The following is a 26,374-nucleotide window of genomic DNA, read 5'->3' on the forward strand; positions in this document are numbered from 1 at the left end:
TGTAAAAACATGGTTCCCGTTCCACGGATGACACAGTAACAAAGACATCATCCACTTGTTATACACGTTAATTTAATTACATGGAAGAATTTCCCATTTCACGGACAGCCTTTATTTCCAGGTAACTTCTTCACCGGGTTTCAATTCCCTGTGTGGAGGGGAAAAAAAATTAGGATAGTAAAATTAGGTAGTGCACAGGACTTTTGCAGACGGTAATCTACATTACTGTTCATAGATTTAAGTTAGTGTTTCACTAGCTTAATTATGAGGTATTTTGTAACAGATCTTGATTTCTATTTTAACTTTTAAGAATAATTAATATTCTTGACTTTCCTTATAACTGTTAATCAGAAACTGTATCATTTGAACAACTGGTCTTCCGCTCTTCTTAAGGGTTAGGATCACTTTTTTCTGTGTACTTTCTTTATTATACTCTGGACTCCCTTTCACATTAGCCTCCCCCCCCCACCCCAATGAGTGCTGTAGAGAAGACCCTGCAGCAGCAGATCTCCATTGACTAAAATGGGGCTTCATGGCAGGGTCCACTCACATTGGACTGGAGCTCATTGGACAATTGTGGCCTTAGATATCATGTGTGGCTAATGAGGACTTGAAGTAGAGTTTAGGAACATGACAAAGACATCTATAAAATGGTTAGAAGAGTTACTAGAAAGCAACTGAACAAGATGCATCTTCAGCAGTCCCTGCCCCTTTTAGTATGAAAACAAATGGATTTAGGAGCCAATCTATCATGTATGTGCTGTTCCCAATGAAGTCAATGGGACTTCAGTACCAGGCAGATTGGTTGAAACTATACTAAAGAACAGAATTATTGGGAAAGAGTCAACATGGCTTTTGTAAAAGGAAATCATGTCTCACAAATCTGTTAGAATTCTTTGAGGATGTCAACAGACACATGGACAAGGGTGATCCAGTTGATATATAGTACCTGGACTTTAAGAAAGCCTTGGACAAGGTCCCAAACCAAAGGCTCTTAAGCAAAGTCAGCAGTCATGGGATAAAGGGAAGGTTCTCTCATGGATCAGTAACTGAGTAAAAGATAGAAATCAAAGGGTATGATCTGTACTGGGACCAGTGTTTCCTCTAATTTTTTATGTCCATGTGTGGAACGAATTTTGTTATGTTCACCAATATGGTAGCGATGTGTGACATCACCTTCATATTAGTGCTAACAAAATTCATGTGGTGGGGGTGGGGCCAAGGGATTTGGAGTTTGGGAGGGGGCTCAGGAACGGGGCAGAGGGTTCAGGGGGTGAGGGCTCGGGCTGGGAGTGCGGACTCTGGGGTGGGGCTGGGGAGTGAGAGGGGGCTCAGGGCTATGGCAGAGGGTTGGAGTGTGGCGGAGATGAGGGATCTCGCTAGGGGTGTGGGCTCTGGGAAGGAGCTGGGGATGAGGAGTGCAGGAGGGGGCTCAGGGTTGGGGAAGAGGGTGAGGGCTCCGGCTAGGGGTAAAAGCTCTGGAGTGGGGAGGGGCTCAAGGTGTGGGAGGGGGCTCAGGGCTGGGGCAGACTCCCCCTAGCCCTCTCTTGCCACAGTAACTCAGGGCTCCTCTCCCTGGCAGCTCTGGTGGGGCCGGGGGCGGGGCTCCTCTCCACAGCAGGGCCAGGTGACAGCTCCTCTCCCCGGCAGCTCCTGAGAGCCTACTGCACAGCCACACAGCTTGCAGGGAACATAGACCAGGACCTGTGCTGTTCACCATATTCATAAATTATCTGGAAAAGGGGGTTAACAGTGAGATGGCAAAATTTGCAGATGATACAAAATTAGTCAAGATTGCAGTCAGCTTTGGACTTATCTAGCAGTGACAAATGGATTTCTATCACTGGGCAACAAAATGGCAGATGAAATTCAGTATTCATAACTGTAAAGTAGGGCTGTCGATTAATCGTGGTTAATTCACACAATTAATTCAAAAAAATTAATCACGATTAAAAAATTAATTATTGCCCCTTTTAATCGCACTATTAAACAATAGACTACCAATTGAAATTTATTAAGTATTTTGGATGTTTTTCTACATTTTCATATCTATTGTATTCTGTGTTGTAATTAAAATCAAGTGTATATTATTTTATTATAAATATTTGCACCGTAAAAATCATAAAAGAAATAGTATTTTTCAATTCACCTCATAAAAGTACTCTAGTACAATCTCTGTCATGAAAGTGCTACTTACAAATGTAGGTTTTTTGCTATGTAACTGCACTCAAAAACAAAGCAATATAAAACTTCAGAGCCTACAGGTCCACTCAGTCCTACTTCTTGTTCAGCCAATCATTAAGACAGACAATTTTGTTTACATTTATGGGAGATAATGCTGCACTCTTCTTATTTGTAATGTCACCAGAAAGCGAGAACAGGCATTTGCATGGCACTTTTGTAGCCAGTATGCAAGATATTTACATGCCAGATATGCCAAAGATTTGTATGCCCCTTCATGCTTCGGCCACCATTCCAAAGGACATGCTTCCATGCTGATGACGCTCGTAAAAAAATAATACGTTAATTAAATTTGTGACTGACCTTGGGGGAGAATGGTATGTCCCCTGCTGTTTTACCCACATTGTGCCATATATTTGATGTTATAGGAGTCTTAGATGATGACCCAGCACCAAACATGCCAAACCCGCGAAAAAACCGCAGATATTGGGCTTGTTTTTGGCTTAATTGGCTTGTGAGTTGCTTTTTGGCTAGTAGCTTGTTGGGCCTGTAGCCTGTTGCAGCTTGTTGCTTCTTTTTTTTTTTTTGATTGGCTCCTGGCAAGCAGGGGCGGAGCGGAGCAAGGAGAGGAAGAGAGTCAGGGGTGTACAGCGGGCCAACCAGAGTCCCAGACTGCACGCCATGGGGATCTAGTCACAGAGTGTTGGGGTTCTTAGGGATTGGCTTGTTTTGGCCTTGTTTTGAAATGGGATTAGCTTGATTTTTGGCTTATTGTGAAATTCAGGGTGCTTATTTACTGTGTGAAAATTGGCACCTGTGCCCAGCACATGTTGTTCATTTTAAGAACACTTTCACAGCAGATTTGACAAAACGCAAAGAAGGTACCAATGTGACATTTCTAAAGATAGCTACAGCACTCGACCCTTCCAAAATCTGAGAGGGAATGGTGGTTGAAGCGCGAAGGGACATATGAATCTTTAGTGCATCTGGCACGTAAATACCTTGCAATGCCTGCTACAAAAGTGCCATGCGAACGCCTGTTCTCACTTTCAGGTGACATTGTAAACAAGAAGTGGGCAGCATTATCTCCTGGAAATGTAAGCAATTTTGTTTGCCTGAGCAATTGGCTGAACAAGAAGAAGTAGGACTGAGTGCACTTGCAGGCTCAAAACTTTTACATTGTTTTATTTTTGAATGCAGGGTTTTTTTTTTACATAATTCTGCATTTGTAAATTCAACTTTCATGATAAAGAGATTGCACACAGTACTTGTATTAAGTGAACTGAAAAATACTATTTCTTGTTTTTTACAGCGCAAATACTTGTAATCAAAAATAAATAAATATAAAGTGAGCACTGTATACTTTGTATTCTGTGTTGTAATTGAAATAAACATATTTGAAAATGTAGAAAACATCCAAAACTATTTAAATGGTATTCTATTATTGTTTAACAGTGCGATAAATTGCACGATTAATTTTTTTAATCGCTTGACAGCTCTACTGCAAAGTAATGCACTTTGGAAAATGTAAGCCCAACTATACATACAAAATGATGGGGTCTAAATTAGTTGTTACCACTAAAGGAGATCTTGGAATCATCGTGGATACTACTCTGAAAACATCGGCTCAATGTGCAGCAGCGGTCAAAAAAAGCTTACAGAATGTTAGGAACCATTAGAAAAGGGATAGATAATAAGACAGAAAATATCATAAAACCACCATACAAATCCATGGTATGCTCACACCGCAAATACTAAGTGTAGTTCTGGTCACCCCATCTCAAAAAAGATACATTAGAATTGGAGAAGGTATAGAAAACGGCAACAAAAGTCATTAAGGGTATGGAACAGCTTTCATACAAGGAGATGAAAAAGACTGATTGTTAAGCGTACAAAAGAGACAACTAAAGGGAGAGACGATAGAGATCTACATAAAATGATTAATGGCGTGGAGAAAGTGAATAAAGAAGTGTTATTTATGCCTTGACATAACACAAGAACCATGGGTCACCCAATGAAATTAATAGGCAGCAGGTTTAAAACAAGCATAAGGAAGTATTTCTTCACACAGTGAACAGTCGCCCTGTGGAACTCTTTGACAGAAGACGTTGTGAAGGCCACAAGTATAACTGAGTTCAGAAAAGAATTAGATAAGTTCATGGAAGGGTAGGTCCATCAATAGCTATTTGCCAAGATGGTCAGGGATTCAACCCCATGCTTTGGGTGTCCCTAAACAACTGACTGCCAGAAGCTGGGACTGGAAAACAGGGGATGGATCACTTGATCATTGCCCTGTTCTGTTCATTCCCTCTGAACCATATGGCAGCAGCCACTGTCAGAAGACAGGATACTGGGCTAGACGGACCATTGGTCTGACCCAGTATAGCCATTCTTATGACATTCATTTGGAGAAGGATTGCAAGAGGGGAAGGATTGCAAGATTTCTTAACTCCATCTAATCTAAATGGGAGTTGAGAACACTGATCACCTCACTTGAAGTGCTCAACATTTTGCAGGACAGGACCTACAGGGCAAAATCCTGCATCCTTTGAAGTCAATATCAAAACTCACATCACTTCAATGGGAGCAGGATTAGGCCTTTCAGACAGATTATTTTGTTTAAAAAGTTGTGTCATAAACTAACCTTTTAAATAACATGCTCTTGTTTCTGAAAGCTGATAGTTTTTCATCATTCCTTCTGTCCAGATAGCATCCAATAACAAATCCCATGGGACACAAAATATGGACCCAGTATTCACGCACAGCTTGGATAAAATTCACCATGATTGCTAGAACGAAAAAAAACAGCAACCATGGGGCGGGGGGAAGAGGAGACAAAAATCTGAACATAGAAACCACTGCATATATCTAGTACATACAACCTCCTACAATGGAATTTTCTCTATGCAATCATGAACATCTGAAGGTTAACATATTTTAACTAGAGGAAAATGCTGCTCTCAGGTCCACATGGAATTCCTAGGAACAGCCAGATACTGGAATCTAGATTAAATTTGTAGTACTGACAGTAGAATTTTGCCCTGTGGGAACAGGAATGCAACCCAATTAATAAACTATTTTAAGGTGATCATAGGTTGAGTATTTGCATTTAAAATGATGGCAAAATTCCCTCACTAGAAATCATCCTAATAATGCACCATTTATGAGGTGTCTGCCTTGCTGAAAATATAATACTTGTTCTCAACAAACATTTATAAAGCAGGAATTTTCATAGTATTCATCTATAAAATCTAGATGCAATTACTGTACAGTGGTGCACAACTGGTTGCAAGGCCATCCTCAAAAAGTAAAAAGAAAAAGGAGTACTTGTGGCACCTTAGAGACTAACAAATTTATTTCATCGGATGCTGCATGTATCTGATGAAATGAGCTGTAGCTCACGAAAGCTTATGCTCAAATAAATTGGTTAGTCTCTAAGGTGCCACAAGTACTCCTTTTCTTTTTGCGGATATAGACTAACACGGCTGCTACTCTGAAACCTCAAAGAGTAGTTATCAGTGGTCCACTGTCAAACTGGGAAGACCTATCAGATGGGGACCTGAAGGGATCGGTCACTGGTTTGGTATTATTCAATATTTTCATTAATGACTTGAATGATTGAGCGGAGAGTATTCTTATAAAATTTGCATATGACACCAAGCACTTTGAAGGACAGGATTAGAATTCAGATGACCTTGATACTTCGGAGACTTGGTCTGAAATCAGTAAGATGAAATTAAATAAAGACAACCGCCAACCTACACTTCAGAAAGAAAAATCATGCACAAATACAAAATGAGGAATAAATGTCAAGGCAGCAGTACTGCAGAAGAGGATCTGGGGGTTTTAGTAGATCACAAATTGAATATGAGTCAACAATATGATGCTGTTGTGAAAAAGGCAACTGTCACTCTGGTATATATTAACAGGGGTGAAAGACATGGGAGGTAATTGTTCTGCTCTACCCGGCTCTTGTGAGGCCTCAGCTAGAAATACTGTGTTCAATTTTGAGCATCACAGTTAAAGAAGGATGTGAACAAATTGGAGAGAATCCAGAGGACAGCAACAAAAAATGGTAAGAGGTTTGGGAAACATGAGCTATGAGAAAAAATTGAAAGAACTGGGCATGCTAGGCTAGATTAACAAAGAAATTCAGGTACCTAGAAAATCAACAGTATTCACAAAACCGAGGTTTGGCACCTAGGCTCCCTATACAATGAAAGGGCACAGATAGATGCCTAAGAATGGGATTCACAAAAGGCAGCATGCCAGGACATTCTTTTCCTAAGATAATCAAGGGGAAGCACTGAACCAGGGGTGTGTGCTAAGGCATACCCCTCTGTCAGAGCTAGGCACCTATGTCTGGACTGCAGGGAGGTGTCTCCCTCTGATTGGGACTCTCAGTTGCAAACGCTGTCTTGGAGATAGGTGTCTCTACCACTTTTGCAAGAAGATGGTGGGGGGGAAGGGGGCAGTGGTACAAGGGACGGAATGAAGGGAGAAGACAGAGGGCTATGAGAGGAGAAGCTCCCTCTTAGCCCAGTGGTCAGGTATTTGCCTGGGATGTGGAGACCACATATTTTCCTCAAGTGGAGTGGGGACTTCAACTTGGGAACTGAACAGGGATCTGACATCTCTTAATTGAGTGCCCTAGCCACTGGGCTCTGAGATATTCTAATCCGAGGCTCTCTCAATCTTTCCTGTTGAAGCTGTTCCACTGTGGGTAAATATTTTAAACAGTCATTGGAGCAGGGGAACTGGATTCTGGGTCTCCCTCCTCCCAGGTGAATACTCTAACCAAAAGGCCACAAAGTCATTCTCATGCTTGCTCTCTCTGGTCAAATGATTCTTTCATTATTTATCCACAGTGCGACAGTTTCAACACTGGGGGGAGGTCAGAAAGAGGGCTGGGGGAGAAGAGATAGAAAGTGCATGTGTGAGTATGACTCTGTAGTCCGGTAGTTAGAGCACTCACCACAGAGGTAGAAGATCCATGATCCTGTCCCCTTGCTTCAATGACTTATTTATTTATTCATACACAGTGGAACAGCTTCCATCAGGGAGACTGAAGGCGCCCCACAACAGAATATCCCATACTCCAGCAGGTAGGAAGCTCACCAGAGATGTGCCAGATCCCTCTTCATGTTCCTTCTCCCCTTCAGGCAGAGGAGGGAGTTGAACCAGTGGTCTCCCACCTTACTGATGAGTAACCTAACCACCAGGCTAAAAATTATGAGAGTTCCTCCCCGCCTCTGGCCATTGTGTGAACTGGTCTATTAGGCCCAATCTGGCAGGTGAGGTCTGAACACACTTACCAAATAAAACTCCACAAGGAAGTTAAGTGTTCCTCTGCCTAATTTTTCCTGGTCTGTGCATCACTCTGGAGCCTTAGGTGTCCAGGTGCCTGCCATGGGTCTACAATATGCATGCACAGAGGCAGAAACCTAAGTACCTAAGGAACTTTTACTGCACAAATTTAGGTGCTGAGCAACTTTGGTGCCTAGAAGATTTAGGGGCAGCTGAGTGGGGGTTTTTGTGATGAGGCCTGATTCTGGGATTTAGGGGCCTAAAGTGGCAGCTGGATGCCTAAGTCCTTTTGTGAATCTAGTCCATTTAGTCTAGAGTTGAGAAGGCTGAGAGGGAACATAGACTCATAGAATATCAGGGTTGGAATGATAACACTCTTCAAATATACAGTATATAAAAGACTATTGTAAAGAGGAGGGTGATCAATTATTCTCCTTATCCATGGAGGGTAGAACAAGAAGCAATCATCTTAATTTACAGCAAGGGAGATTTACGTTAGAGAGGAAAACCTTTCTAACTATAGGGATAGTTAAGCACTGAAACAGATTACTAAAGGAGGTGGTGGGGGTTATCAAGAACAGGTTTGACAAACGTGTCAAAGACGATCCTCAGTGCAGGGGGATGGACTATAACCTCGAGGTCCCTTCCATCCCTACATTTCTATAATGCTATGACTACCACTCGGTTAGTATTTCAGTAGCAACAAGCTAGAAAAAGAAGTTATATATTAATGGTAATATCAGACTTCATAAACTCTCTAATGCCCTTTCCAATCACATTGGCCAAACTTTTCCAGATGCTAGTTGTTTTTTTAGAATGACAAGGGAGGAAAGCTGAGGAAGCTGCGGCCCAACAACGAGCTTAAAATTGCTGAACTAGACCTTGCCTGCATACAAATTCCAAAGAATAAAAACCAAGAAATATTAACCAGGTACCTTAAAAGCAACAGAAAAACCAAACGCTTTTTAAGTACTACATTAAATGTATTGAAGGACATAAAACTCACGTCTGAACGGAGTGCAGTCTCCTGGTCTGCCCACAAGCCCAGGCACCCCTGGCTCAAGCCTCACCCTGCAGGGATGCGTTTGAAGATTATAAACACACCTACCCACACGCCGAGTTCTGCAGACGGTTTGTGCGGTGCTCGTAAGCTCTCCCCGGGAGGGGCCGCGGCCGCCACTGAGCTTGTACAGCACCTAACACGGGGCCCCGGCTGCTGCCAGTAGCATTACGGAATCCGTACCACACGATCGGAGGACGAGCGCCACTCCACGCGGGCCCTGTTGTATTACTGAAGTAGCCCCACGCCGCACTAACAGCCACTGCCCCGGCCCGCCCCGCGCGATGGAGCCGTGTTCCCAGCCAGCGACCAGCTGTGGACAAACGTGCAGCCCCCAGGGCCTCCTCACCCACAGGTCCCGCTCACCTGCCGCCTGCTGCCGGGCCTAGGCCTGCCGCCGCCCGCGTCGAGCCCAAGGACAACTAGGGCCAGTCAAGCAGCTGCTATTGGACAAACCACCAGCCTGCCGGCACAGACCATTAACTGTGGAGAGGGGGGATTAGCTTACCCCCGGGCCGGTTGAAACTATTTCGAAGTTCCACCCCGCCGCCCTTGTGAGTCTCTATGGCTCGACTCCCGTAACTAATGCGGGTGCGAGGCCGCAAGGCCCGAGTGTCCCGATCCATACTCCCCTGGGCTGCCAATGGTACAGTCTATTTCCCTTTCGCTTTCTCCTACGCCAGGCTCCTGAGCCTCGCCTCCCCTTCTCAGTTCAAAATGGCGGCGGCTGTGGAAGACACGGGGTCTGACTGGCTGGGGTTCCCCCTGTGCTGTCCCCACTGAGTTTAGGGGGCTGAGGGCAGCGGCGTGGGGCTGGTGGTGAGGTAGGTGCTGGGGTGTCTCCTCCCCCCATGTCCCCGGGCAGAGCCTGATACAGCGACCTGGCCCCTGGCGAGCAAGGAGGCTGCCCGTCCCAGCGCGTGAGGCCGGGGGACTGGTCTGGGTTGGGGAGCTTACCTCAGCGCCCCCCCTCATCAGCGAGAGCGCGGGGGAGGCGCTTCCTTGCCGCCGGGTTGGCTTGGGCTCGGGACCCTCCGCGGGAGTGCGGGAGAGCGAGGGGGGCGAGCTGGGGACAGGAGACCCCCGAGCGAGGGGGGCACCTCCAGAGAGAGGCGGGAGTGAGAGACTGTGCTCCTCAGAGTGAGGCCGCTGGGGACAGGGGGCAGTGAGTGAACCAGATCTGTGTGTGAGTGTGTCCTGCTAGCATTGCATCTCCTTAGGGGAGACCTCTAGCCTTCTGGAAATGACAGAATCATAGACATGTGGCTGTAAGGGATCTGTGAGGTCCTCTAGTTCAGCCCCATGGTAAGTTAACCAAGACCACCCCTGCCAGGTATTTATCCAGCCTGTTTTTAAACTCCTCCAAAGATGGGTGTTGTACAAGTTCCCTGGGAAGAGAATAGAGTTAGAAAAAAAATTCTAATATCTAACCATGTTTTTTCTTGCTGCAGATTAAGCCCTTTACTTCTAGTCCTGCTTTAAGTGGACATGGAGACCAGTTGAGCATAATCCTCTTAGTAACAGCACTTGAAGACATAATTGAAGACTATTTTCAGGTCCCCTCTGTTTTCTTTTCTCAAGACTACACATGCCCAATCTTCAGAAAAAGGAGGCCAAAGTGTGACTCACTGTTTTCATTAGTATTTCTTAAAAGTTATATTTTAAAATACTGCTCGATTGTAGTGACCATTATGAAATGGTGAGTTCATGCTTCTAAGGAATTGGTAGGAGGGAAAACAGCATAATAAAGATAATGGATTTCAAGAAGGCAGACATTAGCAAACTCAGGGAATTGGTAGGTAAGATCCCATTGGAAGCAAGTCTAAGAGGAAAAACAGTTTGAGAGAGTTAGCAGTTTTTTAAAGAGACATTATTAAGGGCACAAGAGCAAACTATCTTGCATAGGAAAGATAGAAACTATGGCAAGAGACTACCCTGGCCTAACCAGAAAATCTTCAGTGATCTGAAAATCAAAAGAGTCCTATAAAAATGGTAATTAGGTCAAAGTAAAAAGGATGAATATTTATTAAAAACACAAGTAGATAGGGAAACAATTAGAAAGGCCAAGGCACAAAATGAGATTAAACTAGCTAGAGACATAAAAGTAAACAAGAAAACATTCTACAAATAGATTAGAAGCAAGAGGAAGACCAAGGACAAGATAGGCTCATTACTCAATGGGCGGGGGTGGGGAGACAGTAACAGAAAACGTGGAAATGACAGAAGTGCTAAATTTTTCATTTTTCACCAAAAAGATTAGTTTTGGACATCTAACATAGTGAATGTCAATGAAAATGAGGTAGGACCTGAGACTAAAATAGGAAAAGAACACGTTGAAAGTTTCTTAGACAAGTTAGGTATCTTTGAGTCAGGAGGGCCTGATGAAATACATCCTGAAATACTCAAGGAGCTGACTGAAGAAATATCTGAGCCATTAGAAATTATCTCTGAAAACTCATGGAAGATGGGAGAGATTCCAGAGGACTGGCAGAGAGCAAATGTAGTGCCAGTCTATAAAAATGGAGAATATAGACCAGTCAGCTTAACTTCAGTACCTAGAAGATAAGGTGATAAGTAACAGTCAACATGGATTTGACAAGAACAAAAAAAATTTTAAAAAATTAATTGCGATTAATGGTGCAATTAAACAATAATAGAATACCGTTTATTTAAATATTTTTGGATGTTTTCTACATTTTCAAATATATTCAAGTATAACCGTATACAAAGTGTACAGTGCTTACTTTATATTTATTTTTATTACAAATATTTGCACGGTGAAAACAAAAGAAATGGTATTTTTCAATTCCCCTAATACAAGTACTGTAGTGCAATCTCTTTATCATGAAAGTTGAACTTACAAATATAGAATTATGTACAAAAAAACCTGCATTCAAAAATAAAACAATGTGAAACTTTAGAGCCTACAAGTGCACTCAGTCCTGTTTCTTGTTCAGCCAATCACTCAGACAAACAAGTTTGTTTACATTTGAGGGAAGGAATGCTGCCCGCTTCTTGTTTACAGTGTCACCTGAAAGTGAGAACAGGTGTTCTCATGGCACTGTGGTAGCCAGCCTTGCAAGATATTTGCATGCCAGATTCACTAAAGATTCATATGTCCCTTCATGCTTCAACCGCCATTCCAGGGAACATGCGTCCATGCTGATGACGGGTTCTGCTTGATAACCATCCAAAGCAGTGCGGACCGACGTATGTTCATTTTCATTAGCTGAGTCAAATGCCACCAGCACAAGGTTGATTTTCTTTTTTGGTGGTTCGAGTTCTTTAGTTTCCGCATCGGAATGTTGCTCTTTTAAGACTTCTGAAAGCATGCTCCACACCTTATCCCTCTGAAATTGGTACCTTCCTTGTGTTTTGTTAACAAGCATCATCATCATGGAAGCATGTCCTCTGAAATGGTGGCCAAAGTATGAAGGGGCATACAAATGTTTACTATGTCCGGCATATAAATACCTCGCAGTGCTGCCTAGAAAAGAATTCCCATGTGAACGTCTGTTCTTGCTTTCTGGTGACGTAAATAAGAAATGGGCAGCTTTATCTTCTGAAAACGTAAACTAACTTGTTTGTCTTAGCGATTGGGTGAACAAAAAGTAGCAGGGAGTGGACTTGTAGGCTCTGAAGTTTTGCAATGTTTTGTTTTTGAGTGCAGTTAAGCAACCAAAAACAATTTACATCTGTAAGTTGTAGTTTCACGATAAAGAGTTTGTACTACGGTACTTTTATGAGGTGAACTGAAAAATACTGTGTTTTATCATTTTTACAGTGCAAATATTTGTAATAATAATTCTATAAAATGAGCAGTGTACACTTTGTATTCTGTGTTGTAATTGAATCAATATATTTGAAAATGTAGAAAAACATCCTTTTTTTTGTAAATTTCAATTAGTATTCTATTGTTTAACAATGTGATTAAAACTGATTAATCATGATTGGTTTTTTTTGAGTTAACTGCAATTAATCAACAGCTGTAGTAGACGCCTTGTGGATGGGGGGAAAATGGTAGATGTTTACTTCTGGAGGGAAGTCGCAAGAGTGGTTATGTGCCCCTCCCCACCAGCACAGGCATATCGTTTCAGGTGCCCGGAGCAGCCGGCAGACAGGTAAATCATTATGTGGGGGGATGCCCCAGCTGGTGGCTCCTACCCTGTGCCAGGCTCAGCTGCTAGTCTTGGCTGGGAGGACAGAACTTCCTCTTCCCTGGCAAGTAGCGGCCGGGGTTGGGTCAGACCCACCCCCAGAAACCTCCCATGGCTGCAGGAAGCACCGCATCCCCACTTCCTGCCTCCATCATTTCTTCAGCCATGGGAGAGGGGTCAATGTATGGGGACCTGCTCCCTTGTCCACCCAACCCCCGTGCATCCTGACCTCTCCATACCTAGACCTGCTGAGCCTTATCCTCCCTGTGCTTGAACCTCCACCCGGCCGAGCCCCTTCCCCTGCATCTGGACTGCCACCCCTGCAGCCATACCAGCCCCTGTTGAGCACCCACACTTGAACCTCCACCCCAGTGAACCTCTCACTGGACCACCCTGACAAGCTCTGCACCTGGACCCCCAACTAACTGAGACCCAACCAGCTGCACCCGGACTCCAGCCCCTAGCACCTGAACCCCCTCGCTGAACCTCCCTCACCCCTTCTCATTCCCATCTCCCCCACACCTCCCAGCTGAGCCCCAACCACCTTCACCTGGACCCCTCTGCAAAGTCCCATTCCCCCACACTGGGAACCCCCGAACGAGCCCCTGTGCATCCAGTTGCGTTCCCACACTTGGACCATAAGAATGGCCATACTGGATCAGACCAAAGGTTCATCTAGCCCAGAATCGATATTGGGCAAGGCCGGGTGCTTCAGAGGGAATGAACAGAACAGGTAATCATCAAGTGATGCATCCCCTGTTGCCCATTCCCAGCTTCTGGCAAACAGAGGCTAGGGACTGCCCCACTGAGCCCCTGCATCCAGCTTGTCCCACATAGAACTCTCTCACCCTGCTTCTGGATCCCCTCCACACTTGGGTCCAGCGGGGCTGAGCCTGCCTGCCCCACACCTGGATCAGGGACCAGTGCATATGTGAGCAAGCGAGAGGGGCATTGTCTCTCGATCTTGGTTCGTCTGGTATGGAGGGGCCCAGCCCTGGGCTGTTTGTGGGACAGGCCCAGCCCTTGCACTGTGTGAGTGTCTGGAGGAGCATTACTGCTGAATCTGTTTCTGGGGGGGTTGCCGCAGGGTGATCTCCCACCTCCATGCAGCCAGTGGCAAGTGCTCCCTACTGCCATGTTAGAGCCTGTACGTTTATTGACGAAATATGCAACATTTTTAATTTTTTTGTGCAGAATTCCCTCAAGAATGAGGGTGGTATATTTTGACATTAGTAAGGTTTTTGATACTGTCTTGCAAGACCTCATAAACAAACTAGGGAAATATAACCTAGCTGGAGCTACTATGGCTGCAGAACTGGTTGGAAAACTATTCCCAGAGAGTAGTTATCAATGGTTCTCAATGAAGCTGGAAGGGCTTATCTAGTGGGGTCCTGTAGGGATTGGTCCTGGGTCCAGTTCTATTCAATATCTTCATAAATTATTTATATAATGGCATAGAGAGTGCACTTACAAAATTTGTGGTTGATACCAAGCTGGGGAGAGGTTGCAAGTGCTTTGGAGGATAGGATTGCAGTAGAACCTCAGACTTATGAACGCCAGAGTTACAAACTAACTGGTCAACCACACACCTCATTTGGAACTGGAAGTATGCAGTCAGGCAGCAGCAGAGACCCCCCTCCCAAAAAAAAAAGCAAGTACAGTACTGTGGTAAATATAAACTACTAAAAATATAAAGGGAAAGGTTTTTTAAAAGATTGGATAAGCTACTCTTTCTGTGCTTGATTCATTTACATTAAGATGGTTAAAAACATTTTTTTCTGCATAATAAATTTTCAAAGCTGTATTAAGTCAATGTTCATTGTAAACTTTTGCAAGAACAACCATGTTTTGTGCAGAGTTATGAACAACCTCCACTCCCAAGATGTTCATAAATCTGAGGTTCTACTATAAAATTCACAATGATCTGGAGAAATGGTATGAAGTGAATAGGATGAAATTCGGTGAGGACAAATGCAAAACAGTCCACTTAGGAAGGATCAATCGATTGCACACGTACAAAATGTGAAACGACTGCCTAAATGTGAAGATGTACTGCTTAAAGGGATCTGGAAACTGTATTTTCCACTGAATGCATCCGATGAAGTGAGCAGTAGCTCATGAAAGCTTATGCTCAGATAAATTTGTTAGTCTCTAAGGTGCCACAAGTACTCCTTTTCTTTTTGGAGAATATAGTGGATCACAAGCTAAATATAAGTTAACCGTTTAACACTGCAAAAAAAGTGGATGTCATTCTGGGATGTATTAGGAGGAGTGTTGTAAGAAAGACACAAAAAGTAATTCTTCCACTCCATGCTGATATGCGCTCAACTGGAGTATTGTGTCCAGTTCTGGGCACCACATTTCAGGAAAGATGTGGACAAACAGGAGAAAGTCCAGAAGAGATCAACAAAAATGATTAAAGGTCTAGAAAACATGACCTATGAGGAAAGACTAAAAAATTGGGTTTGTTTAGTCTGGAGAAGATGTGGGGGAAAGGGGACATAGAAGTTTGTTACAAGGAGGAGGGAGAAAAGTTGTTCTCATTAATCTTTGAGGATAGGACAAGAAGCAATGGGCTTAAATTGCAGCAGGGGTGGTTTAGGTTGGACACTAGGAAAAACTTCCTGTCAGGGTAGTTAAGCACTGAAACAAATTGCATAGGGAGGTTGTGGAGTCTTCATTTTGGAAGTTTTAAAAAACAGGTCCAGTGGTTCTCAAACTGGGTTGTGACCCTGTTTTAATGGGGTCACCAGGGCTGGTGTTAGACTTGCTGGGGTCTGAGGCTGAAGCCGAAGCTTGAGGGCTTCAGTCCTGAGCAGCGGGGCTCAGGCTTTGGCTTCAGCCCTGTGCAGCAAGACTCAGCTTACAGCCTCCCTGTACGGGGTGTCGGGGCTTGGGCGTGGGCTTCGGTCCCCCCGTCCCTGCCCAGGGTTGTGTAGTAATTTTTGTTTTCAGAAGGGAGTCGAGGTGCAATGAAGTTTGAGAACCACTGGATTAGACAATTATCCGTCAGGAATGGTCTAGTTATTACTTAGTTCTGCCTTGAATGCCGGGGACTGGACTAGATGACTTATTCAGGTCCCTTCCAGCCCTACGCATCTGTGATCTAGTTTCTCAGGCTTTTTCTGTTTCTTTGTCGATCTGCCTTTCTCTTCCTCTTCAGTGGAAGCTTGTGTGTATGTCTGTTTATCTCCATCTAGCTCTCTTTTAATGAATAATCCCTTTTAAGTAGGAAGTTGCCATACATTGACTTGCAACAGTTTTGATTGTTGACATTAATAAAAAATTGTTAGGTTTTAGGGAAGTATCTGAAAACCATCCCAATTTAAGAACAATAAGAAATTGTTTTCTGTGTTTGTATTATAATATAGCGGCTCAAATAATAGTGTCAGTAGAATTCCTGGTAATTGATAACTAGAGGTATTATTATCTAGTAGTAATAATAATACACAATTATTACTGATGCATATGTTTGCACAAATGATAAAATAACAATTGGTCTAAATATCTAAACTTCTTTTGTATTAGGTGTTTACATTTTTTTTCTTTTTAAAATAGTTGTTTTGGTAAGCAGACATTTGGACAGAAAAATGACCTCCATTATCAAGTTGACTACGCTCTCAGGGGTGCAGGAGGAATCTGCTCTCTGCTACCTGCTGCAGGTAGACGAGTTTCGTTTTTTATTGGACTGTGGCTGGGATGAGAATTTTTCAATGGATATCATTGATTCTCTAAGGAAGTAAGTAATTGCTTATCCTTTGTTTTTTAATAAAAGTCCTGAAATCACATTACTGCATGTTGTAAAACATGCTATTTTATGCTCATGATGTAGACTAAAAATCCAAAATTTTTGTTTTCTGTTTAAAATTGCCTATATGATAGGGAAAATCACTCTTCTAAAACCTTTTTAATAAATAGGTCTGCTCTGTGTATATATTCTGTATATATTACATCAGCTTGCATTAGTTACAAAAATACGCTTTTTACATCTAATAGCCCTGCAGATTCAATATGTACAGCTATGAGATACTGAGTTTGGGTCGATTCTGGCCTATGTATTATCAATAAGGTTACGAGTCTGTCTCAGAGGTCACGGACTCCGTGACTTCTGCAGTGGCTAGTGCTGGCTCAGAGGCTGCCCAAGGTGGGCAGCCCCTGGGCCAGCAGCAGCAGTTTGGGTGTATGGAAGGACGCTCAGGACTAGGGGCAGAGCGTTGTGGGGTGCGGGGGGCACTTACCTTAGGGTGGGAGGCTCCCACTGGCATGGCCTGCAGCTCCCAGGCAGCGAAGCAGGGCTCTGCGCTGCCTGTGACTGCAGGCTCCCCCCCCCCCAGCTTCCATTGGATGCAGTTCCTGGCCAATGTGAGCTGTGGCAGCCAGCGCTTGTGCCCCTCTGTCGCCTAGGAGCTGTAGGGACATGGGGCCAGGTAGGGAGCCCCTGCCATCCCCGCCAATCCTTCCCAGCACCAGCAAGGGTCCTGAGCCACCTCCCCCAGCACCTGTGGCACCGCTGGACTGCCCGAGGCCTCCCTCCCAAGTTTTAGTCACAGGTATTTTTAGTAAAAGTCATGGACAGGTCACAGGCAGTGAATTTTTGTTTACTGCCCGTGACCTGTCCATGACTTTTACTAAAAATACCTGTGACTAAAACGTAGCCTTAATTATTGACAGAATTAACTAAATACAAATAATAGAATCTTACTGCTGATCATGCATAAGCAAAAAAGAAAAATTTTGACTCTCGCCTGCTATCTGGTGTTTCAGCTGTCAGGAAAAAAAAGTTTGTTTTAAACTGAGCAAGTTAGACCTCAGTTCTGCAGCAAATGCATACAGGTGGGCTCTTACACTGAGCCCCATTTAATTCAATGATGGCTCTGTGCATGTGTAGAGAGGGGTCATCCTGTACTCCCTGTGATTACAAGAGTGGGGTCTAAATATGGATGTTCCTGAGAGAACATAAAATCCTCACAATGCCAATTTTAATCACAGTTCATAACATCACACATTAAAATCTTGTTCAGCTACACATTGTGATACAATAATTGCAATATGGTCTTTAATGTTTTCAAAAGTTTCTTGAACCAGACAGTCATTCTTCGGGAAAAGGGTTTTCTTGCTACATGTGCTACTCAGATATGTGCAATATACATGCTGTTAGCATTTCAGCTAATACATTTTTTTTCACTTGTCTGTTGTTCTGAGTGTCTCTATTTTTATAAAATGTTTAGCCAGTGGGTCAAAGAATCAATTTTCTTACTTTTTAAAAAACAATCCAGCCACTTACTGTTTTTTGAAATATTTACATTTGACCTCTTCCTCTTTCTTTAAAAAGATGATTTTTTTAATTTGGCTTTTACAGATTTGGTACTTGATTCTGTAACCTTTACTCCTGTTTTTTTAAATGGGACTATTCAAGTGAGTAAGGCTGTAGAATTGGGCCCTGAGTCCTAGACTAATTTAATTTCACAATTAATAAATGTAATGTTTCTTAAAATCTTTTGATAATGTTAGCCATTCAATTAAGTAGCAAAGATATTAAGTCATCTAAACTTTTATTATTTATAATTGTAATACAGATAAGCACTAAACAAGCGTAATCATTCTGGAGGAGAAAGAGAATATTACATTAAAATGTCAGGTTGGCATGGTACAGCTAGAAGTATTCATGTTCCAGAGCCAACCAAACAGTCATGAATAATTAAATGTGTATAGTTTTCAAAGAGCTTTGGAAAACTAGTTTTGTGAAAAGCTAAGGGAAATGGCATACTAAATCTGTTTGGAGATTGGATTCAAGCTATTTCAATTTGGAAATATTTTAATCCCTTATTTTACTAGTTATCACCTGTCTCAAATTGTAGTAATGCAATTCCTGTGAGTCTGGAGTTTGCCAAATTAGAAAATTAGGCAGTTTTGAAAAGCTTACTCTAAGAGACTTGGGATCCTAAGTTCCATTTTGAAAAATGACTTGGGCAGTTAGGCTCCTAAGTCACTTCAGAGCTTCTTAAAATTATATCCTTAATTTTTATTTTTTATAATGGTTATTAAAACTTTTCCTTAGTTCAAAGTCCCCATTCTGTTGGGGAAAAACTAAGTGATTTCTTTTCTGCTTGGCATTTCAGTTTTGCACTTGATGTTACCACAAAGTCGTCCCCCCCCCCCCCCCCCCCCCGAAATTTTTTTCACGTATATTTCCTTTTCTCTCCTAGATATGTACACCAAGTTGATGCAGTGCTTCTTTCTCACCCTGATCCTCTACATCTCGGTGCTCTCCCGTATGCAGTTGGAAAAATGGGTTTAAATTGTGCTATTTATGCAACCATTCCTGTATATAAAATGGGACAAATGTTTATGTATGATCTCTATCAGGTATATTTTTATTTCATATTTTCACATGTATTTAATTTATTAAACTGTTTCATAGAAGATGATTCTCAGGATTTTAAATGTTTTCCTTTGTTTCCTTTTTGTGCTAGTCTCGCCACAATACAGAAGATTTCACGCTCTTTACATTGGATGATGTAGATGCAGCTTTTGATAAAATACAGCAGCTCAAGTTCTCGCAGATTGTGAACTTGAAAGGTAAAAATGCAGCAAAAGATGCAGTAGCTGACTTGTCTTTTAATGGAGTTACTGTGCATTTTCATTTTGAACTTGAGTTTGCTTTTTTGAGGAGAGTACTTGGCGTAGGTCCTCTGCCTCACTAAAAGTGGATCAGTAGCACCACAGAGTAGCAGATCCTCATTGGTGTAAGCTGTCAAAGCACCACCCATAGCTGAGGATCTGCCCCAGTGATTACATTTCAGAAAAAGGCCCAACTCCCATTGAAGTTGGTAAGGGTTATGCCAGATTGAATTTGACTCTCCTGTCCTATGTTTTAGTTCTCATCTTTATTTTTCTGATATCTTCCATATCTCTAAAATACGTCTTGTTGTTATCTAATTGAAGGCAACATTACTGACAGCTGCTTACATATTTTCCCCAAGTGAAAAGGGGCACAAATAAAAACAGAAAAGCAAGTTCTTCAGGAAATGGACAGGAGTACTGGAGATTTCTGCTCAAATTATAGTAGTCTAAGGCAGTGGTTCTCAACCAGGGGTATGCATATCCCTGGCAGTACGCAGAGGTCTTCCAGGGGGTACATCAACTCATCTAGATATTTGCCGAGTTTTACAACAGGCTACATAAAAAGCACTAGTGAAGTCAGTACAAACTAAAATTTCAAAAAATGACTTGTTCATACTGCTCTATATACTATGCACTGAAATGTAAGTACAATATTTATAGTCCAATTAATTGATTTTATAATTATATGGTAAAAATGAGAGAGCAATTTTTCAGTAACTGTGCTGTGACACCTCTGTATTTTTATGTCTGATTTTGTAAACCAATAGTTTTTAAGTGAGGTGAAACTTGGGGATACACAAGATAAATCAGACTCCTAAAAGGAGTACAGTAGTCTGGAAAGGTTGAGAGCCTCTGGTTTAAGGCATTAACCCATTTATTGGGACAAAGTTAAGTCCTGTCCACACTAACTAAACCAAAGAGAAGTCATGTAAAGTTTGAACTGTCTTATAACTGGGTCCCTGACTTGTCATATTTGTAATGTAAGTACTTACACAATTGTTAGTACTCAGGCTGAAGGGAATAATGACTTCTGGCCTCCCTAACATGATCTCCTCCGTCAGTAGTAACTTGGGGTTAGTGGTTTATTTCAAACTGCCGTGTGGTTGGGATAATGTATTGTAATATGCATGCTATATCTGAAATATTGAGAGGTTACAATACTGTCCCTGTAGGGAAAGGGCATGGTCTTTCTATTACACCACTGCCGGCTGGTCATATGATAGGAGGCACAATTTGGAAGATTGTCAAAGATGGAGAAGAAGAAATTGTTTATGCTGTTGACTTCAACCACAAGAGGGAGATGTACGTACAACGCAGCAAATGATATTTTTTCCCAAATTTCAGTTAGTATTGCTATGTAATTTAACAGTGCCTGATAAATACTTGTATTGGCATGAAATATAAATATAGCCACCATCAAATCCAGCTGTTTGAGGTGAAGTGAAGTTGGCAGTGTACAACAGAGCAGTAAGGTCTCTGTTTCTTCCTTCTCAAATCCTGTTTTTAATTTAATTGTAAGTTTTGAAACAGAAAATGTCCAGTGCTACAGCTGGGGAGAGGAGGGAGAAGTCTCTCCTCCCAGTTGAAAAAGGAGAATAAAAATATAAATAGTGTCTTTTTTTCATAAAAATAAAAAGAAGCAATCTTCTGAGGAGAAGAAGAATGAGACAATGATAAATAACTGTCCCTTTTATCAGGGGAAAAACAACCATGCTAATGAGCCCCTAAATGCCAATATATGGTCCAACTTGTAATCAAGACTGCAGATGCGTGGGAGTGGGGACAGACATAAATGTTGCATAGTAATCTAGGTACAAAATGCAGATACCAAAGGCTTCGGGGGGCAGAGGGGGAAGGAGAGTTTGAATCTTATATTTGTGGGAAATTGCAGTGTTTATTTTCTCCTTTGATCAAAATGTGATTACAGGGAAATTTTTGCTTGTAGGAGTATTCACAGCTGGTCTCATAAAGAAGTAATTCAAGAATAAGTCAAATGGGACAGACATTTATTAGAAAATGGAAAAAAAAATACATAGGTGACTTGGTGCTTAAAATGAGGAAATAATTATATTTAGATTCTTGTGGAAGTGTTTAAGATCCTTTAAAAGAGAGACAAGGGCAAATCTCCCCTCTCTTCCCCCCACTCCCACAAAAAAGATAACTTATATTCTGTGGTGCTCTAGGAAGGTTTTGTTTTAAATTAAAATGTGTTAAAGGGACAAATGGAGATGAGAATAAAATCAGAGCGGAAGAAGTTTGCAGACTTAAAACATCATAAATTATTTGGGGTTTGTTTGCCTTAAACTAAATTTAAGGGGTGCTGAGAGGTTTCAGGTAAGGAAAGGCATGACAAGTAGAAAATTAAAGCAGGGTGAAGTTGCCATGCTTTTGGCCTAACAAAAAACTGTTCTTGCTAAACATGGCATAAGCACATAATTATGAAGCCAAATCATAAACTCCATGTTCTAGTACATTTTCTATTAAGAAGTATCATCTGATTCCTACGATAGAGGGCTTTTTTCCCCCCAAGGTTTTTTGTTGTTAAAAGACCGTAAGAATCTAATTGAAAATTTGCCGGATAATGGGGAATACCAGTTCTGCACATACTTCTCAGTGTGAAAGTTTTCAATCTTATGACTTTTTTTGCCTTGTCAATAGAAATACGAAAACTGAACTAGTGTTGCCTAACTTTTTTCTTCAGCCATTTAAATGGATGTTCTCTGGAAATGTTGAGCAGGCCTTCGCTGCTTATCACAGATTCCTTTAATGCTACTTACGTACAACCCAGACGGAAGCAAAGAGATGAACAACTGTTAAGTATGTATTTTGCCAAATCAGTAGTAATGGAAAATATCTGTTTTTCAATTAAGTTATAAACTTCTACAACAAATGCAATATACATGAAAACTGAGAATCTTTAATTTTCTTTTAAGTTTCTGATTTATTTTTATTTTTTCTAACACTAGTGATCCTGTGAATAAACATATTTTCAGATAAAAGTTGATTGAGTCGTGCTTGCTGAAATTGATTCAAAGACTTCATGTTTTGATCTAGCCTGAGCTGATCTGTTCCTGTGAGATAAGGAAGTAAATTTCAATAGTTCTTTGTGCTTCATTTGAAAAAAAAATCATTACAATGGATTTAAAAAAAGAAATTGCTATTAAATATTAAGGCTGAGTTTTTCAAAGCTCTATGGCGGGGGCACAGCTCCCATTAATTTCAGTGGGAATTGTGCATCAATATCTCTTTGAAGCTGAGATTTCTCAGTGCTGCTTATTGTCAGTTAATCTTTGAGTTTAGTTTTCCTCTGATTATAGTTGATGTTTGGTAGAGAAAATAAAAATCTTTCTCCTCTTCTAATTGTGGTTCAGTGTGCAGTTACTTGATTTTATTTATTTTTTTGTTTCTCCTCTCCCATCCCACTCCAGCCAATGTCTTGGAGACGTTGCGAGGTGATGGAAATGTGTTAATAGCCGTGGATACAGCAGGCAGAGTTCTGGAACTTGCCCAACTTCTTGATCAGATTTGGAGAACAAAAGATGCAGGATTAGGAGTCTACTCTTTAGCACTTTTAAATAATGTCAGCTACAATGTAGTGGAGTTTTCTAAATCACAGGTGTGTTCTGATATTAAAATAGTTATGAATGGGCTAATTATTTTCATTCTTAATGCTGCTTGATAACAATAGGCTTATCGAAGGGCATGTAGTTCTTTTTAACATGAAGAAAGTTTTTTGTGTTACTGGGCTGACTTCCCCATTCCAGAGTGGGCACTCATGATCTAAATTCCCTCCATCAAGTAATATACAACCAGAATACTGCCAGTGGTATGACTTGATCGACAGGGAAATCCATTTTCTTTGTACCACGTGACCTGTTAGCCTCGGTTACAGGTGTGATAAAGAATATTTAATTTATATATATGATATGTGATCGCCCACAAAGAGGTATTGGTAAAGAGACTGATTTGATGTGTATGCATACTGCACCGGTCAACTTGAGAATCTCTAAAAGAGCATTTTTTAATGTTGTCAGGTACAAGTATATAGTTCGTACATCAGTTTTAGTTATTACAAAGTACCATGTAAATCCTACAGATGACTTAACACTTTTTTCCAATACCACCCTTAGGTTGAGTGGATGAGTGACAAACTGATGAGGTGTTTTGAAGACAAGAGGAACAATCCATTTCAATTCCGCCATCTCTCATTGTGTCATGGTCTTTCTGACCTGGCTCGAGTGCCTAGCCCAAAAGTCGTGCTTGCCAGCCAGCCTGATTTGGAATGTGGGTTTTCAAGAGATCTCTTTATACAATGGTGTCAGGATTCCAAAAACTCTGTAATTTTAACTTACAGGACCACACCTGGGACGCTAGCAAGATTTCTTATAGATAACCCTTCTGAAAAAGTTATAGATATAGAGGTAAGGAATAGGTTACAATTCAGATTTTTTGATGTTTACCAACTGTGGCAATGTTTGCAAGACCTAGCTTAAATTTCTTTTTTGATTCTGCTATTGAAAATTTTGTCTAGTTGCTGAGAGAACTCTTAAGCCACGTTTCCTGACGTGTCAAACTGTAGTTATAGTTAAGCATGGCATGGTCAAACAAGAATAAGATCAAAAGTAGATTTTATGGTAGGGAATTATAATATATTAGCTGAAGGGCAGCGTTATAAAATCTGCAGCATAAGCATGGAAATTGCTAAAAAAAATCTTTCATATCACAGAAGCACACCCATGTTACAGTAAACAGAAAGTAATTGTACAGTTTCCTGTTGACTTTTAGATGTCAAGGTGCAGTAGCTATTTGGACTAAAAAATCATCTTGAAAAAGAAAATCAAGCTGAGTGAGGTTAATATAACACAAGAAATTTAAAAAGATAAAATTAAGGGTGGAAAATAAAAGGGAACAGTTGACTTATACAGCTGATTTCAGTAATTTTTCATACTGCACCTGCCCCTGATTCCACCTGAGAAATTTTATGGTTTGTATGGGAGTGTGTACACCTCTGACTTCAAGGGGGTTCTTTAGCAATTTCCATATAGATTCTACAGCTTTCTTTTATAATTTCCTAAAAGAATAGGATGACACTTCATGCATTATTGTCCTCGGGACACAGTATTATTTAGAATAAGTTATACTGTGGTTTGCCTTCTTTAAAGCCAGAGCAAAATTTGCTGCTGTTCCCTATAATAGTATTCAACTTTGGCATTCTGCTCTTGTTTATCAGTGGCAAAGACAGGGAAAGCAGAATACCAACACCGAATATTATTGGGGGGGGTGAATTTTGCCCTATTCAGTTACTGAAAGCAGGGGAAAAAATAATTCCTGCACTTTAAGTTACTGAATGAAGATCAGTTTCTATTTAGGAGTTCTGTAAAGTAAATCAGTTGATCTTTAATACAGTTTTACTATGACTATTTTATTGTTCAGCATGGTAATACTATATTTGCTCAATTTTAACAGTACTAGGGATTTTATTTCCATTTTAGAGTAAGTTTACTACTCAACTCAATGTGGATACAGAATGTAGCCTTAATCACTTTGGTATCCTGATATTGATTATGACTGGGTAAAAGTTTGAAACAGTGCAATTGAAAGGGTATTAAAACTTCCAAATAAAAGTTACAGCTTTTTTGAAGTTGCTTACCCTAATACAATTTTTCCCCTCCTTTTATATTTTTACATACACACACACACACACACACACTCTTTTTTTTTTTCTTTTTAGTTGAGGAAACGTGTAAAACTTGAAGGAAAGGAACTTGAGGAGTACCTAGAAAAGGAGAAACTAAAGAAAGAAGCAGCGAAAAAGTTAGAACAGTCCAAAGAGTAAGTATATTTCCTATTAATGCAGTGGGCTCTTAATGCCAAAGACACAGCCTCCAAGTAACCAGTATGATTCCTTACCACCTTTTGGAAATAACTGAATATTGTAGCTTCCATAGGTGAAAATATGTCAGATCATTCATTAGTCAGCTATGGAGTTCTGTTTTAATGGGTCCCTTTCAACTCTCTTTGAGAATCACAAATGCTTTCTAAAGTTTGTAAGCCATCTTAGTTCTCCAGCAGTAACTGCTTTTAAATGTTTCTAAATGTTCATTAATTGCAAAATTAGGCCTGTGACAGTCTTTGTGCAGGCAATGGCCAGCAAATGTTTGATATATAGTATAAAATTTCATTTTAAGTGTGTGTGGATGGGTGTGTAAAATGAAACTTAAAAGAAATACCTTAAAGTGCATTTTGGGGTAACATTTCAGGGCAGATATTGATTCCAGTGATGAGAGTGATGTTGAAGAGGATATTGATCAGCCATCAGTGCATAAAACTAAGCATGACTTGATGATGAAAGGTGAAGGTAGCCGAAAAGGAAGCTTCTTCAAACAGGCCAAGAAGTCTTATCCAATGTTTCCAGCCCCAGAAGAAAGAATTAAATGGGATGAATATGGGGAGATTATCAAGTATGTGCGGGGGAAAAAATAGTAATGTTATTTGTATAGTGTTTTGTTTTTGAAGCACTTGCGACAGACCTGTGAAGTAGGTATTATCCCCACTTTAGACAAAGGATAACAGACAGAAATTAAGACAAGTTGCTGTAGGTCCCACAGAGAATTAGTGATTGTGCCAGGACTGAAATTAAGAAGTTCCTACCTTTTTCCTCATGCTCAGTCCATTTAAATCATGCTGCCTCTCTAGGCACTTTCTTTATCTGAGAAGAGAGTAGTGATTAAATTCTTTTCTGTTCAACAGGAACCTGATTTTTGTTTAACTTCCACAATCTGATTTATAAATGACTTTAAAATGAAAAGGAGGGAAAACATCCTCTTTCCCGGAAGCCAGCGGTTTCTATCTGCCTTTTAAGGAACTCCTACTAAAGAGAGAGAGAATCTTGCAGAATGTTGGCTGATTTTAAATGTGAGAAATTGAAATATCTAAAAGATACTAATCTGGAAGAAATATAGTTAATCTGGGGTGGAATATCCTTGAGCATGTTTAGAGATTGGAATTTTAAAAGCATTTTTGCTGAACTTACATACTTCTAATT

General features: G+C 41.1%; 2 protein-coding genes across 9 annotated transcripts in view; one reads left to right on the forward strand and one right to left on the reverse strand.

Annotated features, from left to right (window-relative positions):
- Positions 1 to 55: 55 nt before the first annotated feature.
- On the reverse strand, positions 56 to 9,634 carry NDUFB1 (NADH:ubiquinone oxidoreductase subunit B1). Of its 6 annotated transcripts, none has more exons than XM_048853369.2 (4): positions 9,506 to 9,634; positions 8,495 to 8,559; positions 4,826 to 4,970; positions 56 to 148 (listed from the first exon to the last, which is right to left on the reverse strand). In XM_048853369.2, the coding sequence occupies exons 3-4, from the start codon at positions 4,963 to 4,965 to the stop codon at positions 112 to 114; spliced, it is 177 nt and encodes a 58-aa protein (XP_048709326.1). In that variant the 5' UTR covers positions 4,966 to 4,970; positions 8,495 to 8,559; positions 9,506 to 9,634; the 3' UTR covers positions 56 to 111. The 6 variants fall into 6 exon arrangements, with proteins under 6 accessions (XP_048709326.1, XP_074985937.1, XP_048709324.1 ...); XM_075129836.1 differs by lacking the exon at positions 9,506 to 9,634 and adding an exon at positions 8,922 to 9,096; XM_048853367.2 differs by lacking the exon at positions 9,506 to 9,634 and adding an exon at positions 8,915 to 9,095.
- CPSF2 (cleavage and polyadenylation specific factor 2) overlaps positions 9,228 to 26,374 on the forward strand; it is a 27,494-nt gene continuing 10,347 nt past the window's right edge. Inside the window, exons 1-11 of one of the 3 annotated variants that reach the window (XM_048853347.2) lie at positions 9,236 to 9,372; positions 10,000 to 10,104; positions 16,264 to 16,444; positions 18,912 to 19,071; positions 19,179 to 19,284; positions 20,502 to 20,631; positions 22,031 to 22,146; positions 22,758 to 22,945; positions 23,460 to 23,750; positions 25,061 to 25,161; positions 25,590 to 25,790. In XM_048853347.2, coding sequence (XP_048709304.1) covers positions 16,296 to 16,444; positions 18,912 to 19,071; positions 19,179 to 19,284; positions 20,502 to 20,631; positions 22,031 to 22,146; positions 22,758 to 22,945; positions 23,460 to 23,750; positions 25,061 to 25,161; positions 25,590 to 25,790 — 1,442 coding nt within the window. In that variant the 5' untranslated portion in view covers positions 9,236 to 9,372; positions 10,000 to 10,104; positions 16,264 to 16,295. Of the gene's footprint in view, positions 9,373 to 9,833; positions 9,854 to 9,999; positions 10,105 to 16,263; positions 16,445 to 18,911; positions 19,072 to 19,178; positions 19,285 to 20,501; positions 20,632 to 22,030; positions 22,147 to 22,757; positions 22,946 to 23,459; positions 23,751 to 25,060; positions 25,162 to 25,589; positions 25,791 to 26,374 lie in introns of those variants that run through there. The other 2 variants (XM_048853346.2, XM_048853348.2) reach the window with 2 other exon arrangements.

Source organism: Caretta caretta, chromosome 6, assembly GCF_965140235.1.
Source record: "Caretta caretta isolate rCarCar2 chromosome 6, rCarCar1.hap1, whole genome shotgun sequence".
Classification (NCBI taxonomy): Eukaryota; Metazoa; Chordata; order Testudines; family Cheloniidae; genus Caretta; species Caretta caretta.